General features: G+C 38.1%; 1 protein-coding gene across 6 annotated transcripts; it reads right to left on the bottom strand.

Moving 5' to 3' along the window:
• Positions 1–37: 37 nt before the first annotated feature.
• Positions 38–26,374, bottom strand: FAM114A2 (family with sequence similarity 114 member A2). Of its 6 annotated transcripts, none has more exons than XM_070414547.1 (16): positions 26,308–26,365; positions 22,318–22,517; positions 21,401–21,882; positions 17,306–17,550; positions 16,862–16,961; positions 16,384–16,476; positions 15,210–15,301; positions 13,719–13,853; positions 13,049–13,207; positions 12,359–12,482; positions 9,826–9,905; positions 7,336–7,455; positions 6,495–6,634; positions 4,313–4,385; positions 3,429–3,482; positions 38–1,707 (listed from the first exon to the last, which is right to left on the bottom strand). In XM_070414547.1, the coding sequence occupies exons 3-16, from the start codon at positions 21,879–21,881 to the stop codon at positions 1,606–1,608; spliced, it is 1,998 nt and encodes a 665-aa protein (XP_070270648.1). In that variant the 5' UTR covers position 21,882; positions 22,318–22,517; positions 26,308–26,365; the 3' UTR covers positions 38–1,605. The 6 variants fall into 6 exon arrangements, with proteins under 6 accessions (XP_070270648.1, XP_070270649.1, XP_070270650.1 ...); XM_070414548.1 differs by having other exon boundaries at positions 22,318–22,366; positions 26,308–26,323; XM_070414549.1 differs by lacking the exon at positions 26,308–26,365 and having other exon boundaries at positions 21,401–21,595; positions 22,318–22,688.
• Positions 26,375–26,401: the final 27 nt, after the last annotated feature.

The raw sequence follows: 26,401 nt of genomic DNA, 5'->3' as shown, positions 1-26,401 counted from the left end.
CAGGTTCAGACACAGCAACGGAACTTGAGGCAATAAATCAGAACTGGAACACCAACTTTATTAATCACAAGAAAACTGTTTCTGAAAATTCAAAATTTGTCACTTTGGGAAAGATAAAATTTGTCTATAAAAAGTAATATTTAAAATTTTTTTCTGATCACTTTAGAACAGAATATAAGCAGAGCTACATCCTAGTGTTATTGGTTTACCTATTTAGCCAAATCTATTTATTTTCCTCCTTGCTTAGAAATAGCCCCTTACTTCAAATAAGGCAATTATATAGAAACAGACTTGACACTGATCTATGTTATGACTTCGCTATTTTGGGGGTCTGAGAAAGCTATTGGTTCTCACATTTAGACAAAAGGATCAATTGAAAAAAATTATTACATTCTATTTAAAGGTTTTAGAAGAAGAGTGGCAGAACTCACAAAAGCTACCTAAATCATTAAAAACCATAAGGTTGAAGAACTTTTTATAAAAGAGAGAATACCAAAATAACTTTTAGGAAGACAATAGCCTTTCAGTCTCTTAAACAGTCAAAGAGAACAAAAATAAGGCTCAAGATCTAAAGGATAAAGTTGTATTTATAAACATGCTAAAGAATACATTAAAACAAAAAGGATAGGAAAAATATACCATGACTAACAGGTTAAATCCTGTGATAATGAACATCATTACTATGGGACTCCACAATCCACTTCAACAATAGTCAATCAACAAAAAACCCATTACTATAAGCACTTCACACTCCTTTGGAGCTGGCTATTACCAAATTTATCCTGCACATGGGATATGCATGAAAAACATCTGGAGAGATTCAGAATATCTGCAAACATGGAACTGTTTCTCTAAATGGCACTTATTGATCTTGAATCCAGTTGAGTAGAGGTCAACAACTTAAAACTTGTCATCTTGGAGTGAGAGAGCAATTGTGGGAGAGCAATTTGAAGCCAAACGACACATTGCTAGTTAACTCGTGTGGCTACAAGTATATTCTGTAAGTTTCTCCTCAATGCCAACTATCTGCTGAGAATTAAAAAGCAGATAAAAGTTTCTAACCAATTCCAAGAACTTATGTAATAAAGGGTAATCATTATAAGAGTTCATATATACGCAGCTTCTTAAAGCCATAGATTTTATTAAAGAAAGAAGAAAGTGCATGGCATTCATAGATCAAGCACATTAATCCTAGAATACGAAATTAAGTACTTTTCCTCTTAACAGCCAATTATATCCATGAAAAAACTATTAGTGTTTTGCACCATCAAAGAAAATACCAATATTTTTACCTGAGTATCCCACTAACCTTTATCTAGAGCTATTATTTTTGAACTTTCTTTTAAAAGTTCCTTTTCAAATAATTTATTAATTATAACAACTGGGAAGAGCAGTGTGAGAACCTGAATACTTCAGCCAAGCAGTGAAGGCAACAAACTTCCTATAAAACTGCTATCCTGCCTGAATGTTTATATACTAAAATAGCCCTTCTCCTTCACTTCTGCAAGGGTACCCAGAATAGAGTGGCATTTCTTGGCCATCACAAGGCTCAGGTCAATCTTCTCTGTTCTTCAATGTTCTGACAAAGGCCTCTGGCCCTGCAATTCATGCCTCTGGTAATTCGGTCTTGTTTTCAATGAGCGAGATCTCCAGCACAGGTAAGAGTAGCTGAAAGGCATCCTGAATATAGGAAGCACTATTTGATGCCTGTCAGGATTGAAAAAAAGGAAAAGAAAAATATCACAGTAACTTAAAAGAGAAAATATGCCATAAGACAACAACAGACTATAATTTATATAAATCTAATTGAATCTGTAGCCTGACAAATAAGGGCAGACTTGACCATTTTGGTAAAGTTACAGGGGAAAGACTGATCTAGCTCTTAAGAAGATATGAAAGCAGCAACAAAGAATGTCAGCATCTTCTGCCCAACTTGTACAGCAAAAATAATAGGCATTCTTTGGCATCCCGCTCAAATTTGGCATTCAAAGCATTTTGGTCAATTACTCAAAGAGGATTTCAGAAGGCTATGAATCTTACACCAATAAGATTTCCAGTCCATTGTGATAACTTTTCCATGAACTCAACACAATCAGTGAACACGAGATAGGTACTCACAAAAGTAAACAAGGGGTACTGCTTTTAAAGATGATTATTGTATAGATAAATTTCTATCTGACACGTTCTAACCTTCCAGAAGAATAACAACAGAGAGTTCGTTACATTAAGATAAAATGTATAATTTCCAGGACAAGTGTTTCAAACCTGTAAGCAACCAACTTAAAATAGCAACAGGGAACCTGTATCAAGTGCACTTACCTATTTTGGATTTACCAATGGCAAGTACTCCTATTTAAACTTCAGTGTGACATCTGATACTGAATTTTCCAGCCAAAAGACACCTCAGTGACTATCTAGTGAAATCTCTCATTTTGTAAATATAGATGAGATTGCCATGAGATTGCCGGGTATAGATAGGGTCATCAGCAAATCAGGGAAGATCCAGGACAGGACTGGGCTCCTAGCATACAAACTTACCTCACCTAAACATCATTGCCATCTACTAAATCACAAACTTACTTTTTTAAAAACAACTGTTTAAGAGATCAGAATAATTTCCCTGACTTTTCAAGGAAAATTGTGCAGTTAAGGAATTAAAGGCATTTCAATGGTGTTGACTTTAAAGAATTCAAAACTAAAGCAGTAACTAACAGTCCAGAAGCAAAAAACAAAAAATCTTTTTCAATTCATATTAAAAACCTAACCAATTATCAAATATATTTTCTCCTCTCCAGATTTTCATAAACGTTTTAAACAGATTATCAAATGTCTAATTGTTCACAAAATTTACAAGATAGAGTTCTTAAAATATGGAATCCAGAAAGCATCACTCATGGGAGCAATATTCCATGATGAGATCCTCTTCTACCTCCCTTTTTCATAGATTTAAACAACCCACCTCCTTAAATCTAATGGACTAAGAATTATGTAAACATGACAAAACAAAGCAAATTTCCTGACAAGGAAATGACAAAATGTTGTGTGTTGTTTTTAACAAATCTCTGCTTAAGTATTAGTCCTTTAAGAAGCAGTTGCTTGCCTGCTTTTAATTTCCAAACCTTCCTGTTTATCTGCTGGTTTCCAGGGATATTTTGTTACTGAAAATTGTCCATTAACTGCCAAAGGGTAGTACTAAGTAATGACAGCTTCCAACTTCCTGTGCACTTTACCCAGTAGCTTTTTTATATTTTGTAATTAATAAACAGGGAATATGCATCAGATACACACCTGTGGGGTCATATATGCATCGATATAGCTAAACTACCAACCTTGTGGGGGAAAAAAAAGGCCAAAAAATAAAAACTTAAGAAGAGTTAATTAATACAAAATGCCTAAAAGGTAGAGACTTAAAAAGAATTACTACTAACCTCTAGAAATACTGCAGTAATTAATGGATTAATGACATCTGCCTTTTCTTTGACCTAGAATAAAGGATACAGAGTTAAATACAGCAGATTTAAAAAAAACAAACAATAAACATAGTATGATCCCACTTTAAAACATACAACATACACAAACACCCAAACATAAATGTAAGCATAGAAAAAATCTGGACTGAGAGAGAGCAAAATGTCATATTTGGAAGTGCTTTAAACTTTAGCTTTAATTACAACTCTCCTACTGGCTAGCCACAGTCTACTCCTACAATGTGGATGAACCTCAAAAACATTATGTTAAGTGAAAGAAACCAGACACAAAATACTACAGACTGTATGATCCCATTTGTATTAAATTTCCATAATGGGCAAATCTATAGACAGAAAGTAGATTAGTGTTGCTCAGGGATATAAGAGTATAGAGGAAAAGAAATGACTGTTAATAGTATGAGGTTTTCTGGGACATAATGAAAATGGTCAAAAATTAGATTATGGCGATGGTTGCACAACTCTACAATATACTATGAAACCAAATGTTATGGTATGTAAACTATACTTAAATAAAGCTATTTTCTTTTTTTTTTTTTTTTTTTTTTTTTAAATATATTTTATTGATTTTTTACAGAGAGGAAGGGAGAGAGAGATAGAGAGTCAGAAACATCGATGAGAGAGAAACATCGACCAGCTGCCTCCTGCACATCTCCTACTGGGGATGTGCCCGCAACCCAGGTACATGCCCTTGACCGGAATCGAACCTGGGACCTTTCAGTCCGCAGGCTGACGCTCTATCCACTGAGCCAAACCGGTTTCGGCTAAAGCTATTTTCAAAACAAAACAAAACAGACATCAGCCCAACAAGAGGCATGAGTTCTTACCCCAGCAGTTGTTAGGCAGGTGGTAAATTCTTTAGACAAAGAGGACAACTCTTTACACAACACAACCGTCATCCTAGAGAAGAAGGGAGAAAAGTCAGGATGGTTCCTTCTTTTGTTTTTCTTTCACTCTTTCTTTTAATAAGCTATATTTAACAACTGTCAGAAGAGAACAAATTACTCCTGGTACTAAATGTGAAAGAAGGAAGCTTTTAAAGGGAGAAAGTATGCCTGTCAGCTACCCTATGCATTTGGGGACCCATTTGAATAGGCATCCATGCTACAGGAAGAGAAGGTTCACTCCTTGGAAAAACATTTTTTACAAAATCCTCTAGAAAGCAATATACTTTCTAGGAAAATCAAAGGAAATAATGAAAAATACATTTTAAGGCAACAATACTTATAAGATCCTACATTCCATTTAGAAATATAGTTAAAATTCATACACATTCATTTATTCAACAAATATTTTTTAAAGTCTTTTTTGTTCCAGGTTCTAAGCCCTGGGGACATATCAGTAAACAAGCAAAGTCACAGTTTTCATGGATTCTCTAACTTACTTGCTTATTAAGGGGGGAGACTATATATGATATATAGATGGACAGATGTGTGTATATGTAGGTATATATGTATATATAAACACATCCATATATTCATTTTCGTCCTATAAAATAAAACCCTAACATGCAAACTGATGGAACAGCAAAACAACCAATTGCTATGATGTGCACTGACCACCAGAAGGCAGATGTTCAATGCGGGAGCTGCCCCCTGGTGGTCAGTGCACTCCCACAGAGGGAGCACCACTCAGCCAGAAGTCACAGGTGCAGCAGCGATGGCGGGAGTCTCTCCTGCCTCCCTGGAAGCCCTAAGGAGCAGCGAGCCGAGCAGTAAGGAGCAGCGAGCAGGCGGGCATTAAGGAGCAAGGGGTCCCAGACTGCAAGAGGGATGTCCACCGAGGGGTCCTGGACTGTGAGAGGGTGCAGGCTGGGCTGAGGACCCCCCACCTCCACCCCCAGTGCACGAATTTCATGCACTGGGCCTCTAGTGTATATATATATAAACATATGTATACATACAAACACCATATACACTAAATGGTGATATGAGCTAAGAAAATAAAGCAAGTAAAGGATTAGAAAATAGGAGAAGATACTATTTTAGATTGGGTGGTAAAGAAAACAGCATTTGAGTGGAAACCTGAATTCTGTGAGGGAGTGAGTCACGACTGAAAGAGCATTCCAAGCAGTAGAAATAGCCATTTTTCCACAGAACAGGCTGGCGTGGGATTCTGAGTCCCCCATCCTAAGAATGTGCAAGATAAATCCAGGCCCCCCCTATTACAGAGGGGCATCAAAACCATAGGTGAAGAAGAGGTCTGGAGAGTATCAAGGGCCCCTCCCAATCCTAGCACACTGCACAGTCTCACACACATTTTTTTCCAATGAAAATTCTCATTGTTTAATTAAGAGATTTTCATATTTACAAATAGGTCATTTTTTTCCTCCTGTGACTATCTACATTCTATTATTTTTGAAATTTTTGTTCAAGATCAGTGAAAAAAGGGCAAATGCAGGAGGCAACCAGTCAATGTGTGTCTCTCTCATATCAATGTTTCTCTCTCTCTCCCGGCCTTGATCCATTCCTCCCTCTCACTCTCTCTAAAAATCAATGGGAAAAAATATCCTCAGGAGAGGATTAACAAAACAAAACAACAAAAATAACCTGGGTAGATTATTTAACATCTCTTGAGTCTGCATTTCTTCACAATTATTTAGGGTTACTGTAAAAATTAAAAATGACACATGTAAATCCATTAGCATGATGCCTGGCGTACAATTAGCACTCAATAACTTAATTATCCAGAATTGAGATTCTTAGAACTATTTTCTATTTTTACATATGTAAAATTCTATTCCTAGTAGGACTAATAATCTGAGAACTAGTTTTCAGAGTATAAAGTAGTTAATAAAAGGGCAGAATTATAATGTAGTTTTATGGCAGTGAAAAAGAAACATCACACTTAGCTATACAACTAACTAAAACCCAAAATGAACAAAACCTGAAATATGTGAATGGTACAGTGTGAATAGTATCTTGCTGAAAGCTTTTAAAACTTTGGAAATAAGCCCAGAAAACTCTTTCAGTAATATGTATCACTTACAAGGATACTTATTACACTTACTGGGAAAGGGTTCTGCTTCTTTCTATAGCTGTCACTTCCTGCTTCCGGCCATGTAGAACCAGAGCTGCTGTTTTGTGAAACAATTCAATTGAGCAGGCAGTCATTTCGGCGAGGCTCCGGATTGCAAATGCATGGATATCCTGGATGAAAAAAAACAAAACAAAACAAAGCACAGGTGTGTTTTTAATCTCAGAGGAAATGACATCACCTTACTTCTCACACTGAAGGAGGATTCAATACCTTGAAACCTCTTCTTACATAGCAGTAATATAACCTTACAGCTGGACTCACTGTTGCAAAAACAGAGGCTGCCCTGAAGTTAGACGTGACCATGTGACTAAGTTTTCAACAAAAGATTTAGATAATGCGTCTTGTGGCAGCTTCTGGAAACCCTCATGACACCACACACGTACCCTTTATCTCTTTCTTCACTCTTTTCTGTCCTATAGTCTGGAACTAAGATGTTACAATCTTGAAACACAAGGTAGAAATTATGGATAAGAGTGCAACAAAAGCCCTAACCGGTTTGGCTCAGTACATAGAGCGCCGGCCCGTGAACTGAAGCGTCCCAGGTTCGATTCCGGTCAAGGGCATGTATCTTGGTTGCGAGCACATCCCCAGTAGGGAGTGTGCAGGAGGCTGCTGATAGATGTTTCTCTCTCATTGATGTTTCTAACTCTATCCCTCTACCCTCCTCTCTGTAAAAAATCAATAAAATACATATTTTTTAAAAAGAGTGCAACAAAATACAAAGAGCTTAGGTCCCTGACTGTAATACCCCCACATCTTAAATACTTAAAAAAACAAAACAAACAAAGAAAACTTTATTTGCTTTGGTTACCTCTATTGAATTTTTATTTATTTGCTCAGTTTTTTCTCCTTCCAACTGTTTTTCTCCTTCCTTCTCTTCTAATGGCTTCTCCAGAGATGTCCTGATCCATTCATAGGCTGAATTTCTTGCCTAAATAAGAATTGAACAATTTAATTCAGCTTACCAAGATTATTGAGCACTGACCAAGAACATGTTAGCATCATGGAAGTTGATGCTTTTGTTCTCATCCGAACATAACACCTAGTTTTCCAGTACCTAACTTACTAGGACTCTCTACACCACTTAACACTGCTGTCCACTTATGCCTTCTCGAATTCTCTCATCCTTGGGCTTTTTAAAAAATGAGATAACTTACACACAGCAAAGTGCACAAATCTTCAGAGCACAGCTCAAGAAATGTTTACATGTACATATGCCTATGTATCTGGGACCCAGGTCAAGATAAAGAACATTCCCATCAGCCCTAGCCAGTTTGGCTCAGTGGATAGAGCATTGGCCTGCAGACTGAAGGGTGTTGGGTTCGATTCCGGTCAAGGGCACATGCCTGGATTGTGGGCTCCATCCCCAGAAGGGGGCGTGCAGGAGGCAGCTGATCAATGATTCTCTCATCATTGATATTTCTCTCCTTCTCCCTTCCTCTGAAATCAATAAAAATATGTATTTTTAAAAAATAATAATTTTTAAAAATAAAAAATATTTGAAAAACAAAAAAGGACATTCCCATCACCCTAGCTGGTCCCCCATACCCTTTCCTAGTCAGTACTGCTCAAAAGGAGGCCCCCTACCCCTACCCAAAAGTAACCACTCTTCTGCCTCACTATAACTTAATTTTACGTGCTCTTAAAATGCATATAAATGGGATCATAAGTATGTTCTAATTTGTGTCCAGTTTCTTATGCAAAACATACTGCCTGTTACTCGATTTATCCACATAGTTGCTGTGTGTATCAACAGTTCATTCTTATTTATTGCTGTGTAGTATTTCATTTTATACATATACCACAATTTACCAATTCTGATAGTGGCCATTTGGGATGTTTCTAATTTTCTTTAACTTTTGTAATACACTATCTTCTGGTTCCCTGCCCCCGCCCCCCCACCTTATCAGCATGTCTCCTTGACCTCCTTTGGCAGCCCCTCAAACATCATTACCTGACCTTGGCTCTATTGTCTTACTCCCCTCCCTCTCATCTCCGCTCACCCTATTGCAGTGATTTTTAACTACTCCCTACCTGCTGCTGACTCCTAAATCCTTATTTTCCAGCACTGACTGCTCTTGAAAACAACATATTCCAACTGCCTGCTGGACATTTGAATCAGGATATTTTACAGGCATATCACATACAACAGGTACAAAATTTGAATTGTCTTTCTCTCCCAAAAATTGTAATCCTTTTACTCCCCAGAGCTTTAGAGGAACAACGATATATCAGTCACCCAAGCCAAAATATGTGAACCATCTTAGAATCTTCCCTTCCCAATCAATCACCAAGATGGTCTGATTCTACCCTAACTATTTCTCCAATCAGTCCCTCCTCTTTTTATTACCACCTCTTGATTTCAGATCCACTTTGTGGCTATAGCACTCTGATTGGTCTCCCTGCTTCTGACCTGGCTCATCTTAAATCCATCTTCCATAATGCTACCAGTGATCTACCTGAGGCCAGAGATGACCATTCCTCTTCTCTTCACTGGTTCCCCATCAAGTTCACGCTCTTTCAAATGATTTTAAGAAGTCCCTTTAAGGATCAATACAAGGGGCTATTAGCTCTCCCTGACCTGGAAGCAATGTGTACCTGCTGCTAACTGGTCCTGAAATGTTTCTGGAGGTTGGGAAAGGAGGGTGAAGAAGCAGCAAGCAGCCCAAGACCCAGTGAATAGTGTCCCATGAGCTGACTCTGACATATATGCTGTGTGGGTACTACTATGGAAACCGGCCCTCCCTACCCACTCGGAACTTTGACTAGTCTCTCCATGTTCCAGATATGTAAAGACAGCTCAAGTATCTCTGCCTAGGCCATGGACTCTCACATTTACACAAGCTAAATGGTCTTTATCTTAGTCACTGGGTTCTAGGAAATGGCAACCTCCAGCTTCCTAAGGGCAGAGGCCACATCCCACTACCTCTGAAACATTCAGAGCCCTGTGGACAGTTAAAACCTCACTAGAGGCTAGCCCCTTGGTGTCATGAAGGCTGGTGAGCACCGCCAACTTTGGCTGATCAACTCTGTGACCTAATTTAAGTTTTCAGACAATCAAAGCATTCCAAATGACAACAGGTAAGGATGGCAGATGTGTGTGTTCCAGGGGAAGGGGAGGGGATGCAAATGTGAGTCCAGCATGTTAACCTGTGAAAGCAAGAGGCAGGCAAAAGGTGTGGAACTCGGAATATACCCTCAATTTTGGTGGCATCCTTGCCAGGAACTTACAATCTTACCCTCTTTATCCACTAAATCCAAATAAGTTAAAAAAAAAAATCACCAAGAAGTAGTCACTTACTTTGGCAAGTTTCTCTGGTTTGGAGGAGACATGCAGCTGGGAAAATAGCTCTGTTATCTCTTTGGTAAACTCTTCATCCCCTAAAAAGAAAAGTCCCATGTAAAACACTGCAGAAAGACGAGTGAGGATCACAGGGATGGGGGCGGGGGGGGGGGGGGGGGGGGGGCGGGCACGAGGAGGACAAGAAAAGGAATGGTAACAGCAGCAGCAGCACAGTAGTCACCGTAGCAGTAATAATGAGCATGGTGCTTTGTGCTTACAGAATCCTGTTAAGTATATCAATGAATTATTTCAATGGGTTTATAAAAATAGTGTCATTATCCTATTTTAGAAATGAAAAAACTAGGGCTTGAAGAGGTTAATTTATTTCCCATAAATTAAATAACAAATTAGGAGTCAAACCTTGGCTTTTCTACTCCCAGTCCAAATCCTGTGCTCTTTTTATTACATCCCGGAAGTATAAATGGAGAACCAGTGAAGGAAGAATCCTAAGCAGGTACTATGCATGCGTCTCCAAGGAAGTGGAATTTTTAAGTTGGGACCAAAAAAAATGAGTGCAAGTTAGTCAGAAGAATGGGAAGAGTTTCAGGCAGAGAAAACAAGTACAAAGATCCAGGGTGAAGAAAGCATAGTAAGAAGTTTAATATGTTGAGAGTGTCTTAATATAAGGGGAAAAAGCCCCGCCAGCGTGGTTCAGTGGTTGAGCATTGACCTATGAACCAGGAGGTCACAGTTCCATTCCTGGACAGGACACATGACCAGGTTGTGGGCTCGATCCCCAGTGGGGACGTGCAGGAGGCAGCCGATCAATGATTTTCTCTCATCACTGATGTTTTTATCTCTGTCTCCCTCTCTGAAATGAATATGTGTGTGTGTGTGTGTGTGTGTGTGTGTGTGTGTGTGTGTATATAAAAGAAGAGGGATAAAATGAAGCTAGGAAGGTAAGCAGGATTCAGGTAATACAGGGCCTAATAAACCATGGTGAGGTGTTCAAACTTAAACAGAGACAGATATGTCCAATTTGAATTTTAGAAAAATCACTTTGGCTCCTGAGGAAGGGCAGCGTGAATTGAAAGGAGAACAGGAAGGGAGGCAGGAAGGCTAAGGCAATAACCCAGGATCTGGGTAAAAATTAATGGTGGACAAAAAGAAAGGAAGAGGAAAAGGGATTCCAGAATGCTACAAGGATGGTAAGGAAGCTATGGGAAGAGCCTGGCAGGAGATGATAAGGAACATGAAATACTCATACTTGAGAAACATACATGCAAACAGGTGGGCAAAGATCAAAAAGCAATCAACACATATAAACAATGGCAGAAAATGCTCTTTTCCTCTCTACTCATCTAAATCCTACCCACTATCCCCTTGGAAGCCCACCACAAGGCCTCTCTGTACCACAGAATGCAGAGACAACTCTTGTACACAGAAGTCTTCTGGCACCAACAATCTGTATGAGTCTTTCTTAGACAGCATTTCATGTTTCATCAGAGCAAATTATTATTGCTTCATAGCAGCTTTTTCTCCAAAATTCTTAGGAAAAAATTTCTATCTTGGCTTTTCTCTCTCCATCTGCTATTCTTTTGTCCTTTTCTTATCATTCAAGAAAGAGAATTCAAATGCTTTAGTGATCCCAGGTATAATATGGTTTTAGGAAAAGCTGCTCTCATTAAATGATACAACTGTAAATAATATAACTCATAAAAACAACTCCTAATCATATCTTACTGTCTAAAAATCTAAAACCTGACTCTTACACAGGTATTTCGTTTTTTTCAGTTAAAGCTCAAATTTATGTAGGTGGATCCATATTGGGTGCATGCACCCCAAGCGGTTCACAAAATAATCCAATAGAAAAGGTGGAACTTTTAACTTATACACATTTATCTCATTCATTTTTAAAATTCTATTTTAGGGTATACTTTAGAATGTAAATAATATATTATTATAGTAGTACCTAAGCATAATTTACAAATATTCAAATATGGATATATTAGGTCTAAGTGCTCAAAAAACTTATTACTAAGAGTTGATCAAAAAAGTGTTTGGAGATCACTGTCATGTACTCCCCACAGACCTGAGTATAAAAAGGAGTTGTTGCATTAGAATAAACGTGTGTAAGGATGGGAAGGAGACAGCTAGTGCTTTGGAGGGACTCAGGAGAAAGGGCAACATTCCCCAAGCAGGAAGTCTCCTTCCAAAGCGGAAGGATCAGTTGTGTAAGGTAGAGGAGAGGGCTAAGGATGTTGATAGAAAACAAAAATGACCAATATCACCAGAACCAGGTTCTGTGGTTTTCTCTCCCCTCTGCTACCACCACGTTTTTTTTTTGTATGTGTGTTTTTTACCAACTTCATTGAGATATAATTAAATACCAAGATCAGTGCTGCAATCTCAACCAAATGGGGAGAGCTGTTAGGAAGGGCATGCAGCACTCCACTGCTATCTTTTCGGAGTCCTGATCTGTGGCAAACAGGTAGAAGAAAAAAATAACACACTATATCCTTCCCACTCAGATGCTAGGTTTTCATATTACCTTTTTTATCTTCTTCCTCTTCCTCAGAGAACTCTGGTAGGGAAAATGCTTCTTTCAGCTGCTCCAATTCAAATTTTAGAGTCTCTAATTCTTCTCCACTTAGAGAATTAAGAATAGATTTCACCTGAATCAATATAATATAGTAAGTTGTGGAAGTATAAAAGGAAAAGAAAAACATTCTCAAATGGAGAAGAGTCTATAGACCTAATTAAAATCAAAATTATGAGCTCACCAGCCAACACAATCTATTCCTTAAGAACCTTAACACAACAGACTGGTCATTACAGAAAAGTAGAATGAATACTTCCAAAAATAATATAAGACAGAAATATCTGAAAATGAAGCAGTCTTGAATTAAAGGCTAACAGGTAATTGTATCCAAATTGGCAGTTTAAGCCAAAGAAATTTAAAAAAAAGACCAAGGTGAAGAAAAATAGCAAATGCGCTATTAAGACTTCTTTGTTAATCTCTCCTTTTTTGTTTAAATTTAGAAAAATAACACTTGGCTTATTCTATTTCCAGCAATTAGTTCAAACATTAGTTTTTAGTCTGTTTTGGCCTGGTATTCTCAGAGTCTCAAACCTCCATCTGAAACACATTTCATCCTCCAACTGTACAAAAATAAAAGGAACTATGCAGCATTCCTTTGCTTGGCGACTATTCCAGCTGAAATTTTTGGCTTAGAATTACCTTTACTTCACTTTCTCGGGAAAGCATCTCCAGAGCTTCTAGATGTGAAAGGCCTTGAAATTCATCAAAGAGTACCCCGTAATGAGTTTTCCTGTCTGTTTCTATGGTAACCTCATTTGTGGTCCACTGTTCTTCCTTCTCCTTCGCCTCTCGTAAAACCTGAAGAGATAGAGGCATTACATTGCAAGTAATGAGAGCTCAAGGGTGAGATGGGTAACAGTATAGAGCACTGCTCTTTCTTTCTTGGCACTGTGATTCAACTCTGACAGGCTCAGCAGCAGCAGGGGAAAATGATCACACATAATTTGATTCCAAACAGGGTAAATAACACCCAAGGAACCAGGTGTTTCTCTGAAAGTAGTTTAAACATTAATCTAATAAACAACTCTGAAAGGACTTGGCATCTTACACTGCACTGACAGGAGGCCCCTGCAGAAAGGAAAGAGAAGAAAAAAAGAACTGGGAAGTTTTCTAAGCATTAGAACTCTCCCTTCCCTCTTAACCTCCCCCTCCCCACTCCCCAGCCCCCACCATACACACACAAAAATGCCTTAATTTTACAAATCATTAAAAATTCTTCAAAAGGAAATGCTAGCAATGTCCCAAGTTACTACAGGAAAAAATATACAGATCAACAAAGAAACAGGAAACAAAGAGGTAAAGGCAGTACCTGAGACAGTGTAGAATTCCGGTGCATCAGACCCTTGGTTCTTTTAAATCCAGGATCCCCTTCTGCTATTACATCCATTGTCTTTTTCCCAATGAATTCTAAGGCATCCAAACCCCCACTGATAACCGTCTTTCCCTAGGAAACACATGCAACCTCATTATAATAATACTGAAAAAGACACCTGCCTGTTTTGACTATATAAAATAGTGGCGTATACCAAGCACTGGCAAGAATGCAGAGCAATGGAAACAATCACACACTGCTTGTGCGAATATAAACTGGTATAACCACTTTGGGAAACTGTAATTATCTACTACAGCTGAACCTATGAATATGACTACCCTATGATCCAGCAATTCCACATATGGTCACATACTTAACAGAAATTTGTACAGAGGTTCATCAAAAGACATACAACAATGCTCACAGCAGCCTTTTTGTAAAAGCTAAAAACTAGAAACTACCCCTATATTCACCAACCTGTGGAATGAATAAATGGGACAGAGTCACACAATGAAACACAGCAAAGAAAATATAATACTCTACACACACTTCACCATGGATAACTCATACAAACATAATGTTGAGTGAAAAAGCCAGATACAACAGAGTACATTCTGTATGATTCCACTTATATAAAGTTTAAGAGCAAGCAAAATTTATCTAGGATGGTAGAAGTCAGGATTGTGATTATCTTGGTAGGCAAGAGCAGGAGGCACAGATGACTGGGAAACAGCACAGGGAGGACATGTGATGAACCATCATGTTGTTTCTTAGTCTGAATGTGTTCACGCTGTGAAAATTCAAACTGAACACTTAGGCCTTCATTTTTCGGTATATGTGTTATACTTCAATAAAAGTTAAAATTAAAAAGTATTAGCTATCCATATTCACATAGAAAAGATATTAAGCTCTAATGTTTCTATTCCTGGCCAGTGTGGTCAGTTGGTTGGGTGTCATCCCGTAAACCAAAAGGTTACTGGTTCGATTCCCAGTCAGGGCACATGTCCAGGTTAAGGGTCTGATCCCTGATAGGGGGCATGCAGGACAGAGCCTATTGATGTATCCCTCTCACATAGATGTTTCTCTGTCTCTCCCTTTTCCTTTCTCTCCTCTAAGAATCAATAAAAAAAATCTTTTTTAAAAGTGTTTCTAATCATACAGTTTTACAAGTATCCATCATAAATATATTTCTCCTTTGCCTAAAAGATGCAATTATGAGCAAATATTTTTGTAAAGCAGAGTTTTCTAGGGCTACCAAACTAAGAATTCCTATTCCATAAAATGTTACATATACTTCCTCTCTGTTACATTTAACCTCCTGCTCCCTCCTTTACTCCTCTAAAGCGAGTTTTCAAGTACCTGTCATTCTATCCTTAAGATCAAAGTAATTTGGAATGCCAATTAGTTCCCATGGCTTTTCAAGGATGAGGGAGAAAGAGACAAGAATCCATTGTAATCTTGGAAGGAAGCAGGCCACCTTATACTCACTGTGCTCTGAACAGCAGTAGAGATAGTCGAGAATACACCAAACGCTCCAGTCACCGGGGAGGAGTTTTCATCCTCTTTGGCATTTGTCTCTCCTACAGGAGGTAGAGAAGTGGTCCATAAATGGTTTTGCTTTGTTAGCATCTATGTGAATTTTTTAAAAATTAGACCCTACTTCCCACATGAAAGGTATTAGTCTTTTTGTTTTATTAAACTATTTGCCTATTTTAAAATGAAAGGTAAAATAGCTTTTTTATTTTCATTTAATTCCAAAAATAAAATCCAATCTACTACTATATGATCCCATTTACGGGATCTTCTGGACAAAATAAACTATAGAGTTAGAAAGAGATCAGTGGTTGTCAAGAGCTGAGAGTAGGTGTACGTATTAGGGGACTTTGGGGGAAATGATGAAAATATTATTTTATCTTGATTTCCTATATATAGAACATATCCTCTATCTGTATAATCACAATGGACTGTGTAAACAGTGTAAACAACATTGCATGTTTGTCAAAACATATAAAACTATCTACCTAAAAAGAGTAAACTTGCCTGGCTGGTGTTGCTCAGTGGTTGAGTGTCGACCCATGAACCAGGTCACGGTTTGATTCCTGGTCAGGGCACATGCCCAGGTTGCAGGCTCAATCCCCATTAGGCGCATACAGGAGGCATCCGATCAATAATTCTCTCTCATTGAAGTTTCTATCCCTCTCTCCCTCTCCCTTCCTATCTCTGAAATCAATACTTTTAAAAAAAAAAAGACTCCCACATTTTAAAAATCCAAGCACAAAAATATACACCCCCAAAAGCAACACATTAAAATATTTTTTCATTCCATGATAGTTTCAAAATCAGCTAACTCTTATTGGACTTTTATTAATTGTGCAATATGATGGGCAATTTTCACATTCTACGTTCAAGAACTTATTTATTTAAGGTTTATAAAAGTCCTGAGATATAAAACACCATCCCATTGCATAGATGAAGTGAAGTGAAGAGACACATGAGTGCTGAAAAGACACAGACCTCTGTCAGCCAAAGACTCCAAATTGCCATTCTCACCAGTCCCATCATACCCTGAATATCAGAGGCTCAATAATTTTCTACTGAAAAATGAGCTCAACCATTCCATGTTGATACATAATTCTATGTCTTACTGTTTCCACATACTGACCTGCTGCATACTGGACCTCATTTGAAATATCACTGGGACTAGGGATTCCAAGGGAAGTCTCTGCCTTCTCAATGACATTTGAAATACCTTGTCCTAATGAGAAAAATGATAACATTTTTATTTTTAAATATTACTTGCTATTAGTCACCAAAACTGAACAAACCAAGAATTAAATCCATACATTTTTAATTTCATACAGCTACAGAACATGCTATTTGGATCTTACATAATCTTTGGGAATGCATCCTTATCGAAATAGAAAAAAATGATTCATTATCACCAAAGAATAGTTTTATATTAACAAATCCTAAACATCAACCTTCTAAGCAGGAAATGCTGTAAACTCTAGTGGCTGTCTAAATCAGCCCATCATTATTAATGCATCCCCAAACTATAAAGTAAACATAAAATTTACTAACAAATCACTTTTAACCCAGATCTTCAGCAAAATACACATAAAAATAACTGATGGCCTTACCTACTGTGGCCACTGTAGCTGAGGCTGAAGAAAGTAAGGACTTGCCCCAGCTGCCCCAATAGCCCCATCCAGTCTGGGGTTCATCTTTGGAAACAGTCTCCTAATTTTCCCAGTAGCCAGAAAAACAAAAAGCAAAAGAAAATTTTAAAAATTAGAGGAAAATAAGCGTGTATAGACAAGGCATCTAATTTGTAGCCACAAGTATGGGCAAAGGAATACACATTATTTGGCTAAAGAAATGTATTGTTTGACTGACAGAGATTTACGTAACCTGCATGTAAGTGCCACAGGGCAAAGACAACTACTCATAAAGGCATTTATAAACCTGAGAAAATGATGTTTTATGCTTCTAAAAGGAAATAGGTGCAATTCTAAACTGGCAATGATTCTAAATTATTTTTAACCCTAACAATTTTTAACCTCAATTTTTAATAGATACTCTACTTTGCCTGCAGCCTGTGATGCCTGAACAGGAAGAACTTCTGAAGTCTCATGGTCACTGGAAGGTTTGGACTCTGGTCTTTTCCGAGTAGAAACTACAGGTTCTGGTTTACTCTCTGGCTTGATACTTTGGTCAACAGACTCAGAATTCTTGGCTGGCTCGGAGTTCTCATCTTCAGGGATGGGGGTTGCTTCAGTTATCACTGGAGTCTCAATATCATCTTTATCTGACATGATTAGATCATTGCCTGGTAAAATAAAAGCCCAAGAACAAATTAATTATACAGGTTTTTCAGGTGTAAGTTATTTGTTTCAACCTTTTATTTTGAGATTATCATAGACTCACATGCAGGTAAGAAATAATACAAAGAAACCTCATTCAGTTTCCTCCAATGGTAACAATTAGTATAACTATAGTATAATATCACAACCAGGATATTGATAGAAACAATCAACTGACTTTACTCAGAATTCACCAGTTTTATATGCACTCATTTGTGCATGTGTAATTAGTTCTATAAAAATTTATCACATGTATAGATTTCTGTGACCATCACCAAGTCAGGATACAGAAACGTTCGATCACAAGGATCACTCGGGTTATTCTTTTTTAGCCACATCTTATCCTCTTCCCATCTCATAGCAACCAATGATTTGTTCATCTCCATAATTTTGTCATTTCAAGATGTGATTTAAATGCAATCACAGACTATGTAAGCTTTTGAGATAAACTTTTTTCACTAGCATAACACCCTCAAGATTCATCCAAGTTGTTGTGTGTATCAATAATTTCTCATTTTTATTGCCAAGTAGTATTCACTAGTAAGGAAGTATCTCAGTTTGTTTCACCATTTACCTGTTGTTTGCAGTTTGAGGCTATTACAAATAAAACAGCTATGAGCAGTCATGTGCAATTTTTTATGGGAACATAAGCTTTCATTTCTCTAGAATAAATGTCCAAAAGTACAACCATTGGTACTTATTTCATTTTATAAGAAACTGTCGCCTTAGCTGGTTTGGCTCAGTGAATAGGGCGTCAGCCTGCGGACTAAAAGGTCCCTGCTTCGATTCCAGTCAAGGGCACATGCTGGGGTTGCAGGCTCGGTCCCCAGTGGGGGGCGTGCGGGAGGCAGCCAATTGATGATTCTCTCTCATCATTGATGTTTCTATCTCTCTCTCCCTCTTCCTTCCTCTCTGAAATAAAAATATATTTTTTTAAAAAGAAAAACTGTCATACTCTTTTCTAAAATAGCATTCCCACCAGCAATGTATGAGTGATCATGTTTCTCTGCACTCTTACCAGCATTTGCTGGTATTATTTTTTTATTTGAGCCATTCTGATAGGTGTGTGATACTTTAAGTTGCATTCCTCTAATCCAGCAGTTCTCAACCTGTGGGTCGTGACTCCTTTGGCAGTTGCACGACCCTTTCACAGGGGTCGCCTAAGACCATCCTGCATATCAGATATTTACATTATGATTCATAACAGCAACATTACAGTTATGAAGTAGCAACGAAAATAATTTTATGGTTGGGTCACAATACGAGGAACTGTATTTAAAGGGCCAGAAGGTTGAGAACCACTGCAATCAATAGTATTGAACATCTTTGCATGTGCTCATTTGCCATCTATATATCCTCTTCAGTGAAATACCCATTTGTATTTTTTGCTCATTTTCTAATTGGATGTTTTTTCTTTTACTGTTGAGTTTTGAGAGCTGCTTTTATATTCTAGAGTCAAGTCTTTTGTCAGATATGTGGTATGCAACTATTTTATCCCATTTGTAGCTTATCTCTTCATCCTCTTTAAAAGCAAAACTTTTTCATTTCAATGAGGGCCAATTTATCAACTTTTCCTTTTACTGACTGTAATTTTTAAAAATGTTAGTCATTAATCATTCATACCGTACATTTTCAGAGAGATTATGAAATCCAAGCCATCAGGTAGTATTTACATCAGACCAACTACTGAATGGCAATGTTAACCAATTAAATTCCTTCCAAAAGTATAGCTCTTTGGCAATTAAAACCAAGATATTAGTGTTTTCACAACAAGCAGATGCTGCTAGTTTACAGGATAGCCAAGTATCACCAGGAAAGATACAAATGTATCCAATATATACATACATACTAACACACACACACACACACACACAATGAGATACAAATGTATCCAATATATACATACATACTAACATACACATACACACACATACACACACACACACACACACCTTAGGTATGTACAAGCACAGATTTTGTACCAATATATACTAAGTACAGACCCAATCCATACCATAAAAATGTTCCTAATGTACTAGAAAAGAGAGCCCATGTTAACAATTAAGACAGCTTGGAAGGCCCTAGCCCAGGCATGGGCAACCTTTTTGTGCATGCGTGCCAAAACCAGCAAAATCTCTGACTCAAAATTCTTCTGCGTGCCAACCCCAATTTTTTGAGAACATGTTACGCCTACTTGATATCTCTTAAGATGTACGTATGTGAAGAACCTTGAAGAAATAATAAAATTCACTCGAGCGACAAAAACACAGTATATAATGATGAAAAATACATTTATTTTTTAATGTATACATGTACACTGGTAGTCCGACAGAAAACTTTATGACTTCGTTTGATATTATCAGTGGGACTTTTGCTGCTGCATCACTGATGACAGAGATTTTACATCAGGTTTATATTTCGTGACCTTCAGAGATATGCACGAGCTACTACTTTCATCCATCAGGCTACTCCTATTATGAGACTTAACAAAATTCATCACTGAGAACAAAGATTCACAAGCATATGTGGATGAAAACATGGAGAGTAACACTGTTGCAAAGTTTTTTAAACAGAAAAAATTTTCTGAAATGGCATTCCTAGTCCTCAATAGTTAGTTTTCGACACTTCTCTCTGATACTCCTTTCTCTAATCGCTTTTTTTCAATGTTTTCCAAGTCAACTCTAAGGTCAATAAATTTCTGCTTCCAAATTGAGCTACTCTGAAATTCAATCAACTGCATTTCAAAGTCAGCCATGTCTATCCATGAAGACATTTGTAAGTTTAGTTCCTACAGTTTCATGCTGTCTGGAAACCTCATGAATTTTGCTGTCTCTTCCAGTTCTCTGAATTTCGCAAATCTTGAGAAGAACTGCTCAATAGTTGACTCGATGATGTTTAAAAACAGCTTTTGAAGGCTTTGACAGTCTGTTCTGTCATCTTTTGGGAGGTCTTTTGATGTGCCTCTTGAGTTTGGGAAATACCTAAATCTCTCCCCGTCCACTTCCCTCTTAAAGACTTCCAGTTTCTTTTCAAAAGCCTTTATGTAACCAATCATAACATCAAGTGTCTTGCCAGTTCCTTGTAATTTAACATTTAAGTCATTCAAATGTTCACAAAAATCTGCAAAGAACATCAGTTTAGAAACCCACGTGGTGTCAGACAATTCTTGGTAAGAAACATGTTGGTTATTCAAGAAGAGCGTTATCTCATTTAAGCATTCAACGAATCGTTTCAGAACCAAACCTTGGCTAAGCCATCAAACATTGTTGTACATTTTCAGTCCTTTATACACAGATTCTACCTCATTCAGTAAAACTTGAAATTGTCTTTTATTTAAAGCCCGAGCAGAAATGTAATTAACAACTTTGGTAACTGTTTGCATCACTTCCTGCAGTTCCCTCAGACCAGCTCTTGCACATAAAGCCTCCTCATGTGTGATGCAATGAAAACCTATCAGTGTATGACCAACTTCTTTCGCAAACAGATTTACAAAACCTGCCTTCTCACCAGTCATGCAAGGAGCACCATCAGTGGTGACAGACACTACTTTTGAAATGTCAATTTGTCACGAAGAGAATTCGTTCATAACTGCTTTACATATTTCAGCCCCGGTAGTATGCTCAGGTAGAGTTAGAAGGGCAACCATCTCTTCACATATTTCATCACCTTTACAAAGTCGAGAAAAAATGGCCAGCCTAGATGACGATGTAATGTCTGTACTTTCATCAATACAAATAGAAAAAAACTGACATGAAGACAAATCTTTTGTTAATTGTTCAGCAGTATTACTCGCCAACCTAAGTATCCTGTCCTTACCTGTTTTCTTGCTCATGGACAAATCTTTAATGCGCTGAATAATCTTTTCTTTTTCTGAGAAATCGTCAAAAAGGAAAGGTGCACATTCTAGCCAAGCTTCTTTAATATACTCTCCATCACTGAGTGGTTTTCCATGTTGGGCAATGACTTTTGAAACTTCAAAACTAGCAGCAACTAAGTTGAAACTGGACCTGCCTGAGATGAAGTTCATAAAATTATCAGCCTGTTTTTTTGTTTTGCTGAGTTCACGAGAAATTAATTCTCTTTGTTCCTCTTCGGTTTTATTGCTTATGTTCTTATGAACACTTTCAAAATGCCTTTTAACAGAAGATGTTCTGCAAACAATAGTTTCAGAACAGAAAACACATAAGGCTTTGTTGTCTTTCTTAATCACACCAAACTTTTCTGTCCAGTATTTTTTAAATTCTCTAACATCCTCTTCAGCTGAACGACATCGTTTCTTAGCTGGTGGTCCTGACATTCTGCACAATCCAGAAGGACAGAAAAAATACATGAGATGATAGTATACGTGAAAAAGGTGAAAGAAGAAAAGTAAAATGTCAGTAAGTGATTAATTAGCTTGATCAAACTACTGTACTGCTATTACTTTTTTTAATTAAAGTAAATAGAAAGAAAAATAGTTTGCTATCCCTACAAAATGGTAAGATGGGCGCAACGCAGGGAACAGTAAAGATAAAGCATGTAAAAAAATCACAAAATGTAGAACCTTTATTTCTAAATCATAATACATTGTATGCATATCAGTTATTATTATTTTTATTTATAAGATTGGTTTATGGATAACAACAAAAATGTGACAAACTAAAAATATTTCCTAAGGAAAATAACAGAATAAAGAAGAAAACATAGACAAATACAGCATAATGTAATAGGAATATGGTAATTATGTAACTTACTTTTCAGCGCAGACGGATACGGTTTGATGATGACATCACCGGGTTACTGCTGTAGCGTGCATCGAGAGAAACATAGAAATTTATTCCCCTTTCGTTAGTACCGGTGGGCAAAGCGAGAGAGGTTTCATTTTTATAGAGTGAAATTTTGAATAAGTAGGTGAGGCGGTTGTCTTGTCAACGAAAACCTGTTGCGTCTGAGGCTGAAACCAAAACACTGGTCAGATCTAGGAAGGCAGGGAGAGTTAAGGCAGAGGTATAGAAATTGCTCTTCCCCTCTCTCGTCAATCCATGTCTATGGTCTTTAAGATAACTTGTTATGTAAAATTATTTATTTATCTAAGATGCACCTACACTGAATTTATCTGAAAAATAAAGAAGTCAATATTAAGAAAAAAACTGTAAATGGAAGATTATAAGAGAGGGTTTCGCGTGCCAGCAAAAGTTATTGGCGTGCCTTATTTGGCACGCGTGCCAGGGGTCGCCCACCGCTGCTCTAGCAAATTTGGCTCAATGTATAGAGCGTTGGCCTGCGGACTGAGGGGTCCCAGGTCCGATTCCAGTCAAGGGAACATGCCAGGGTTGAGGGCTCGATCCCCAGTAGTGGGTGTGCAGGAGGCAGCCAATCAATGATTTTCTCTCATCATTCATGTTTCAGTCTATCTCTCCCTCTCCCTTCCTCTCTCTGAAATCAATAAAAATATATATATTTTTTAAAAAGACAGCTTGAAAAGAGCACTATATTAAAAGAACAGAGAGAAAGTCTGCTAGAAACGGAGAATAACATTCATGGACAACATATGAAATAGACATAGAATACTGGCCACAAACTGGGATTTTTGATTGCCAAATACAGCCTACAAATGTTTTTACTTGGCTTGCAGAGTGTTTAAACAATTGTTAGTATTAACTGCTAACATTTAAAACTCAAAGTTTGTATACAAATAGATTTCTAACTTCCCTTGTCAAATCGAAAGATCTTGCAACACTGGGCCCACATTCCACCTGGTAATAACTAGCTTACAGCAAACAGTTGCTGGGATATTTTAGACAGGGTCCTGTTCTCTAGTTCTCCACAATCTTCACTCAATTCAATTTGACTGTTTATGTGACCTGATTAACCCCTATAGCAGGGGAAGGCAACCCGTGGCACATGTGCCAAACATGGCACGCCAGTAACTTGCTGGCACGCGAAACCCTCTCTTATAATCTTCCATTTACAATTTTTGTGAACATTTGAATGACTTAAATGTTAAATTACAAGGAACTGGCAAGACACTTGATGTTATGTTTGGTTACATAAAAGCTTTTGAAAAGAAACTGGAAGTCTTTAAGAGGGATGTGGACGGTGAGAGATTTAGGTATTTCCCAAACCTCAAGAGGCACATCAAAGACCTCCCAAAAGATGACAGAACAGACTGTCAAAGCCTTCAAAAGCTGTTTTTAAACATCATCGAGTCAACTACTGAGCAGTTCTTCTCAAGATTTGCAAAATTCAGAGAACTGGAAGAGACAGCAAAATTCATGAGGTTTCTAGACAGCATGAAACTGTAGGAACTAAACTTACAAATGTTTTCATGGATAGACATGGCTGACTTTGAAATGCAGTTGATTGAATTTCAGAGTAGCTCAATTTGGAAGCAGAAATTTATTGACCTTAGAGTTGACTTGGAAACCATTGAAAAAAAGCAATTAGAGACAGGAGTACCAGAGAGAAGTGTTGAAAACGAACTATTGAGGACTAGGAATGCCATTTCAGAAAATTTTTTCTGTTTAGAAAACTTTGCAACAGTGTTACTCTCCATGTTTTCATCCACATATGCTTGTGAATCTTTGTTCTCAGTGATGAATTTTGTTAAGTTTCATAATAGGAGTAGCCTGATGGATGAAAGTAGTAGCTCGTGCATATCTCTGAAGGTCACGAAATATAAACCTGATGTAAAATCTCTGTCATCAGTGATGCAGCAGCAAAAGTCCCACTGATAATATCAAATGCATTCATAAAGTTTTCTGTCGGACTATCAGTGTACATGTATACATTAAAAAATAAATGTATTTTTCATCATCATATACTGTGTCGCTTGAATGAATTTTATTATTTCTTCAAGGTTCTTCACATATGTACACCTTAAGAGATATCAAGTAGGCGTAACATGTTCTCAAAAAATTAGGGTTGGCACGCAGAAGAATTGTGAGTCAGATTTTGCTGGTTTTGGCATGCACTCACAAAAAGGTTGCCCACCCCTGCCCTATAGGTATCTGAGCTTGCAACACCTGCTTCAAAGGGCACTTAGCATTTTGACAGATGAAGATGCCAATGAGCGAATTCAAGGGTATGGAAACAAAACATGGGAAAGCTCAAAGGCCCGAGGTGTGACAGTATGAAATATGCAGTAGTACATATAGCAGGGAGAAGGTAGGAAAACATAGGCTAGAAAGGTAGATTTATACACCATGGAGCCTAGATAATATGGTTATATTATACTAAAGGTCCAATGCACGAAATTCGTGCAAGAGTAGGCCTTCCTTCCCCCAGCTGTCAGACCCGCTTCCCTCTGGCACCTGGGAACCAGGCTTCCCTTGCAGCCCTGGCTTCGTCCAGAAGGCCGTCCAGTCTTAATTAGCATATTATGCTTTTATTATTATAGATACATACATTATGCATTCCCAAAACACATAGGGAAAAAAAGCCAATCTAGATACAACTACCCACAGACATACAAACCAAGTTTGAAATATTCATTCATTCATTTACTTGCAAACACTTGTTAAGTACCTACTAGTTACCAAGCTCTGGACATTGAGAAATAAGGATACAATTTCTGCACCCCACTTACTCCAAGGGTCAAATGGAATGACTACACAGTTCTTGCATAAAATTCAATTAATGTTCCATGTAGTTGAGTATGTACTTTTTAAACTATCTTTTAACTCTCCTTATGCTCTCTCCAAATTACAACGCATAGTAACAGTAATATATATTTCAAACACAGCGTACTATGCATAGTACATATAGTATACACACTACACACAGCATACGTACTACATAATCTATATAATTTTGCAAAAGACTGGAAGGACATACTCTAAAATACTAAACACTGGTTATCGCTACTCGTTCTACTGTATATCAAAGATTCTGGTATTTGAGCTAGGTGGGAAGAGAAGTTTTTGTGGTGCTGGCTGTTCATGTTTTTGTCAGTTATCCAAATATTCTGTAGTAAGTGTTCTATTTGCATAATTGGAGGAGAAATACTCAAAGGACTGGGACATTACAAGCAAAACTAAATGGCTGAGTCATATATTTTGAAAGTAAAAATGTATACAGCATATATATATATATATATGTGTGTGTGTATATATATATATATACACACTTCTCAGCATTATCTTGGAGAACTTCCAGCCACACAGTTACCAAAATGGAAGGTTTGGCTTAGTAACTAAGAGCACGGGCTCTGGAGTTGGAGCACTTTCTTCCAGCTCCGTACTGCAGCGATTGTGAGAACGGGAGTTCACCCGTCCGTGTCTCGTTTCCTCGTCTGCAAATGCGGCCGGGAATACCTACTGGACAGGGAGCCCATAAAGATTAAATGACACGGTGTGTGCGAGGGGCTCGGAACAGAGACGGGCCCATAACCGGTCGTGGGTAACATCTGCTGCTAGTACTTGTGCTGGTTGTTTACACCACTGCCATCGTTACTAACAGGCTGTCTAGACGGACAGACGTGCGCTCGCACTTCCTCCCACAAACAAGATCTCCGAAAGGGCGATCTAGTGGAAACGCAAGCGCTAAGTTGACCAATTCGTCCACGACGAATTTTCCTCCCACAAACGTATTGCTTCAATGACCACAGCACTTCCGCGTCCAGCCGCGACGTGGCCGCCGCCCAGCCGCAGACCGCCTTCCCCCCACGACCCCAGGGACAAGGGCCGCGTGGTCCGGCTCCGGGACCCCGCACCCGACCAGCCTCCTCCCGGGAAGCCCCGTACCCGGCCGGCTGCCACCCTCACCGCCGCCACAGATGCCGACGAGCCGCTCCTACCAACCCGGAAGTACTCCTTCAGCCCGGAGGCAGCCTCGCCT

The sequence above is a fragment of the Myotis yumanensis genome, unplaced genomic scaffold (genome assembly GCF_028538775.1).
Source record: "Myotis yumanensis isolate MYYU_CA2020_CCGP unplaced genomic scaffold, mMyoYum1.0.hap1 SCAF_5, whole genome shotgun sequence".
NCBI classification, from domain to species: Eukaryota; Metazoa; Chordata; class Mammalia; order Chiroptera; family Vespertilionidae; genus Myotis; species Myotis yumanensis.
This window is presented reverse-complemented; position numbering and strand designations above follow the sequence as displayed.